The 6,518-nt window shown below is 43.5% G+C and overlaps 1 protein-coding gene across 1 annotated transcript; it reads left to right on the top strand.

Moving 5' to 3' along the window:
• The first annotated feature begins 1,430 nt into the window (after window positions 1-1,430).
• Window positions 1,431-2,333, top strand: LOC142627013 (uncharacterized). The gene has a single exon (XM_075800793.1). It carries the CDS (start codon window positions 1,431-1,433, stop codon window positions 2,331-2,333), a length of 903 nt encoding a protein of 300 aa, XP_075656908.1.
• Window positions 2,334-6,518: the final 4,185 nt, after the last annotated feature.

The raw sequence follows: 6,518 nt of genomic DNA, 5'->3' as shown, positions 1-6,518 counted from the left end.
TGTGTTACTACGAATATTTTATGAAGGGGTTGCATGTATAATAAAGTCTTGGGATATAATTTATTAATAAGGCCTAGAGTGCAATTATATTTATATAGTGGTATTAAATATAATTAATGGTAACTTTGGACTTGTCAAGAATTGACGGAAAAGCCCAAGGCCCATTGGAGCTAGTGTCTTATTGGTCCCTTTTGGTCCCACTCCAAGCCACACACTAAAGCCCAATTGGAAAGACCCTATAGGCCAGCCCAATTAGATAATCAGTTAGTTATAAAGGGGGAAACATACAGAATTTTTATTAGTGAGAAAGAAAAGAAAAATTAGAAACGGTGTGTGAGAGAGTGTGAGACACACTTTCATTCTCCCCTTGAAAACTGATTGAGAGACCACACATCTTGGGCGTAAAGTGGAATTGGAGTGAAAATTAAAAGTGTTCCCAAGTGCTTCTAATCTTTGTTTTGAATTTCTCCATACCAAGGTACGCCATCTTGTTCTTAAATTCTGAAATTTACATAGTGCACGTTATCAATCATGAATAAAATAGATCCTTATTTGTTGCTTCTGCTATGTGTTTTGTATGAGATACAAAACCAGAATTTTTCCTTCACTTTCATGCTGATGTAGAATCTCAGATAGCTCAAGAGGTCAAAAAGCTACTAGCAGCTGGTTTTATCAAACCCATCTAGTACCCCAAGTGGCTTTCCAACGTAGTACCCGTGAAGAAAAAGAATGGCCAAATCCGGTGCTGTGTGGACTTTCGCAATCTGAACAAGGCATGTCCAAAAGATGAGTTCCCTCTGCCTAACATCGACCTCCTCGTAGACTCAGCTGCAAGAAATTCTATGTTTTCATTCATGGACGGGTATAGTGAGTACAACCAAATCTGCATGGTTGCCAAAGATGCAGAGAAGACGGCATTTAGGACCATAATGAGGAATTTTTATTACACTATGATGCCCTTTGGCCTCAAAAATGCAGGGGCCACGTACCAGCGAACTATGACAGCCATTTTCCATGACATGATGCACAAGGAAATGGAAGACTATGTGGATGATATTGTGGTAAAATAAAAAACCAGGGTAGGACACTTTTAGGTACTTGAACAAGTCTTCGAAAGGTACAAGAAGTACAAGCTACGCATAAACCCCATGAAGTGTGCATTCAGGGTATCCGCTGGAAAGTTTCTTGTGTTCCTAGTACATCACAGAGGTATAAGTGTGGATCTAGCCAAAGCCACAGCCATTGGAACAATGAAAAGGCCCGCAACTGTAAGAGAGCTCAAAAGCTTCCTGGGGAGGGTCTCCTACATTAGAAGGTTTGTGCTAGGATTGGCTTCGGTCACAAGTAGTTTATCCAAAATGTTGAAAAAGGGGGCTGAGTTCACTTGGGGAACTAAGCAGCAGGAAGCCTTTCAGAGGATCCAGTAGACCATGAATCATCTTCCCACCCTCCAAGCACCAGTATGTGGGCGACCCTTGTTGCTATATTTAGCATCAAACTCTTACGCTATAGGAGCCATGCTAGCACAAGAGGATGATGATAGGAATGAGCAACCCATTTACTACGTGAGCAGGACACTTAGGGATGCCGAGACCAGGTACCCCAAGATAGAAAGGGCTTGCCTAGTGGTCATTTACACATCCCAAAGGCTGAAACGATATTTCTCGGCTTACCAGATCCTTTTGGTGACTAAGTCACACCCCATAAAAGCATTACTACATCAGCCCCTCCTAACAGGAAGAGTAGCGCAGTGGCTGGTCCTACTCTCCCAATACGACATAGGCCTCAGGACCCCCAAGGCTGTCAAAAGTCAAGCCATAGCAGATTTGCTATCCCAATTCCCTGGGAAGGAAGAAGGCTCATTAATCGAAGAGATCCTAGGGGAAGTAGCAGTGGCAGAGCTCCCGGGAAAGAAGTGGACGATGAGATTTAATGGGTCAACAACGACAACTTCAAATGGATTGGGAGTTGTACTACGTTGCGAAGAGGGGGACACTATTCCCTTATCTTTCAAGCTTGGGTTTTCCTGTTCAAATAATGCAGCTGAGTACGAGGCATACCTGACTAGGTTAACCATAGCACTCAACATAGGAGTGAAGCAAATGAGAGTTTTAGAAGACTCCAATCTTGTAGTCTCCCAGGTGAAAGGTGACTTTGCATTAAGAGAGCACAGTTTGGCAGCCTACAGGACTTGGGTGCAAAGGCTGGAGCAGGAGTTCCAGACCTTTAGCGTAGAGTACACCCAGAGGAGTGAGAACAAGTTCGCTGATGCACTAGCCACCTTGGGATTCCAAATGTCATTCAAAGGAAGAAACACTAGTAAAAGTAAGTAAGCAGGAACATTCCATCATAAGGATCCTCAAAAAGATGTTCCCTAAAGAACCTGAGCGGCAGGATTGGAGGAGTGAGGTCAAAGAAAAAATGAAAGAGGCAGGACATGGAGGAAGTATCAAAGAGTTGAGGGACTACATTCTGATAGAAAGGGAATTATACAGGAGGTTGCCCAGAGGGATACTATCTAGGTGTATCAATGGCAAGGAAGGAAAGATGAGATTAGAAGAACTACATGGCCAGGCCAGTAGGGTCCCAGAAAAGATCAACCTATACAAAAGGATGCAACACATGGGGTATCATTGGCCAAATATGAACAAAGAGGCAGCAACTATACAGGAGAAGTGCCAAAGATGTCTACTCTTGATAGACAAGGAAGAAAGCTATGATGTATTCGTTATAAAAGATTGGCGGACTCCATTTGTGGATTACTTGGCCCAAGGGATCCTACCAACTGACAGGACATTGGCCCACCAGCTCAAGAAACTAGCAGTCAGGTACTTCTTATAGAACGAGATCTTATTTAAGAAGGGGTACAGCGAGGATCCCCTAAGGTGTCTGGGACCAAGGGAAGCCAGAGAAGTAGTCAGAGAAGTCCATTTCGGTGATTTTGGAAGTCACCCAAGAAAAATAAGACTTTACAAGCAGTTACTACTATTGGGGTACTATTGGCCAACAATGAAAAGGGACTCCGACAAACTAGTCAAAACTTGCCATGCTTGTCAAGTACTTGGAGATGCAATTCATACTCACCCAAATGTGCTACAAGATATGACAACACCGTGGCCTTTCCACACTTGGGGGCTTGATCTCATAGGGCCTATAAACCCCCCATTCCAATGGTTACATATGGATCCTAGCGGCTATCGAGTACTTTACAAAATGGGTGGAAGCTATCCCTTTGAAAATGGCCACTGGAGCAGCCGTGACAAATTTCATTCGAGAGCACATCATTACAAGGTTCGGGATCCCCAGGAGACTGATCAGTGATAATGGGACCCCGTTCATAAACAGAGACATAAAGAGCATGACTGAGGCGTATTGCATCAAGCATGGAAGGTCTACACCATACTATCCACAAGGAAACAGCTAGGCTGAGGCCACCAATAGGGTGATTTTGAAGATCCTTAAAAAGATGAAGCATGAATATGGGGGAAAATGGAATGACCATTTGGCAGATGTACTCTGGGCAGGCAGGAACTCCATAAAGACAACCACAGGATTCTCACCATTCTCCCTAGTCTATGGGATAGAAGCCATTAGTCCTGTGGAATTAGTTGTCCCTACACCAAGAGTAGTACTTAAAGAAAACCAGGAGGACACCGAGGGCACAAACAATGAAAGGAGATTGGCAGATCTGGAAGGGGTAAAGGAAGAGAGAGAATTGGCCAAGAGGAGAAGCTAGAGGTACCAGCAAAGGATGACTAAGGCATATGCGCAGACAGTACACCCAAGGGCTTTCACTGAAGGGCAGCTGGTGCTGAGGACAGTAGAACATGTAAAAAGAAACCTTCCAAGACCCTCCAAATTTGCCCCAAAGTGGGAAGGACCCTACATTATCAGAGAAGCCCATGATAGTGAGTATTACTACCTCACAAAGGAAGATGGGACAGTCCTGACAGAGCCTATAAGTGGGAAGTGGCTGAAATAGTACTATGCATAGAAAATGAGAGATCTCAGTACACCGAGACCCTTTTGCCAACTCTCCAGTCTGCTAAGTACTTCATCATTCTTTGTTTTTGTCATGAATTTTTTGTTTAAGTAATTTTGTCCAGGAACCCATGATAGAAGGACATTCTGTGTTTCTTACTATCTTTGATAACTTTTCTGTGTTCCTTAGATAGCAACTGTGCTTTGATTCAATGAAATCTCTTATATTTCCTTTAAGCTATTGCTAAATTAAATATTGCAAAGTCCAAATATGGGCAGACTTGAGGGGGTACCTGGGCCAATGCAAAAAAAAGAGGAACTTTGACACATGACCCATGACCCACCTCATAATTAGTTCAAAATACATGGCCTAGGATCACAAGCAAAAATAAGTGCCCAGGATACCTAGCCTGATATTTGACAAAAGAAGGCTTGCCTGGTTCATGATCTAGGACTTAAAAAAAAAAAAAAGCACCCCATGTACCCAGTTCAGTACCTGCGCAGTAAAGCAACCACCAGGGCACCTGATCCAGGACCTACGGTAAGACTTGGAGGAACCATGGCCCAGGACTCAATGCAAAAGGAAAGAAAAAAAAAAAGTATACAAAAAAAAAAGGAACAGATCCATATGCTATTGAAAGATAGAAGCAGTCTTGAAAAAAAAAAAAGACAACACAAATATAGATCCATACCACAGAAAATGAGGAAGAAAAGCTAGGAACAGTGTTCAACAGAAAAAGATAAAACTTATACAGCCCAAATTGTTTGAAAATACACATCTGAACTAGCTAAAAAAAAAGGCTAAGGAATAAGGCCAGTCAGTAAAGAACTGTCTGGAGAAATGGCAGGGACAACTGAAGAAGAGAGAACCCTTTGCCTTTTAACCTATAAATCCTGCAGAAACTTATGAGCACGAGCTAGAGCCTCCTTAGCAGCAGCAATCTCAACATCTATGCTCCTAGAAGCCTGCCTCTGGAATAGCATGTAGGCCAGTGAACGCAAATGCTCCAACAAGAAGGACAGGTTGAACTTTGCTTCTAAAAGATCCTGCACCACTCCCCTCCATTCCAAAAGCTTCTCTTCAGATAAGGAGTCAAGGAAGGAATCCCTCAAGGAGATCAGCACAGCACACAGCGGCTCCATCAGAATGTTGCCTAGAAACACACCTCACCTAAAACCACTGGTAAAGTCTCCATGGACCTTGAGTAACCCCTCCAGCAATGGCAGACCCTCCACAGGCACGGAAAAGTGCAAAAAGTTGCCATAGGAAGGCCCAAAGTGATGAAAATGGCTTGTAGGGAGGCTGTTGAACTCCAAAAGATCAAAGCGGGCTAGGAAGGCTGAGAGCCCCGAGTCAAGATCTGAAATAGCCACTTCTAGAGCCTCCCCCATTATTGCATCTCCACTTGTAAGGATTAGAGAACTGTCAAACTTCTGGATAGTTTGAGGGGTCCCTGCCTGAGATTCAGCAATTTGAGCAGATCCCACAGCCACCTCAAGAATCATGAACTCAAGATCTCTAACACCTGTGTCAACACTTGCAAAAGCAGACATAGTTCAAAAGGGGGAAAGAGCCAAGAAAGAAAAGGTAAAGTAAGAAAAGCAAAAAAAAAAAAAAAAAAAAAGAGGACCTGTATCGACTTCCTGTGGTGGGACTTCCTTCTCTTGCTCCTTTGATTTCTTAGAGGACTCTGTGAGAGAACACGCAGCACATTGAAGAAAGGGTGAGGAAACCTTAGCAAAATGGCTAAAGGAAGGAAGGGATACTAGGGGCTTCGCCATAGGAGGAAAAGGCAAGGGAAAGGTACAAAAGGGGGGAAGAATGAGGAAGCACAGTACAAGGAGAACAACACGCACCTTCAGAACCCTCTAATTGCAAAGAAGAAGCGGTCTCAGGGGCAGATCGAGCACTGGTTTGACCTAAAAGGGGAAGAGAAAAAGGGAAATCTCAACAAAAAAAAAAGATAAAAGAAAGACAATATTAAGCATTTTTATAAGAGAAGAATGGGGGCTCACCTGCTTGTATGGATGGAGACGCGCCCCCCAAGGGTTCTTTGCTTAACATAGGATCAGGTGACACCGTTTTGATGGGACTGAAAGTCTGCTCAGGCTAGGGATCTAGGGAAATAGGGGGCTAAGAAGCTTCAAGATCCTGAGTAGCCAAGGGAACAGCAAACGGAGTGGACTGGACACCCTGCATTGGCTACCTAGTTTCCTCAGTTATACCACCACCAGGGGCCTCCTCTTCCACGCCTGGTAAACCAGTAGAAGGAGCAGTAACCAATTCTTCCTACAAAGTCTTACCAGTTGTGGGAGGGGGTACCTCCACCTGCCAAAAAATATATATATATATAGACACACACATAAGTACACAGTACCAAAAAGGGGTGGAAATAAACAGAGAGATGCACGAAGAAGGCTATACCACATCATCACCAAACGATTGACTCCTGCCTTTCTTGAAGTCTGACTTGTGCTTGGACTACAAGGAAGAAATAATCACTCATCAGTTAAAAAAAGGGGAAAAACATTGCAAC

Source organism: Castanea sativa, chromosome 1, assembly GCF_040712315.1.
Source record: "Castanea sativa cultivar Marrone di Chiusa Pesio chromosome 1, ASM4071231v1".
NCBI lineage: Eukaryota > Viridiplantae > Streptophyta > Magnoliopsida > Fagales > Fagaceae > Castanea > Castanea sativa.
This window is presented reverse-complemented; position numbering and strand designations above follow the sequence as displayed.

What these genes read in the sequence shown, in the direction of transcription:
- LOC142627013 (XM_075800793.1), top strand. Translation starts at nt 1,431, where the DNA reads ATGAATCATCTTCCCACCCTCCAAGCACCAGTATGTGGGCGACCCTTG.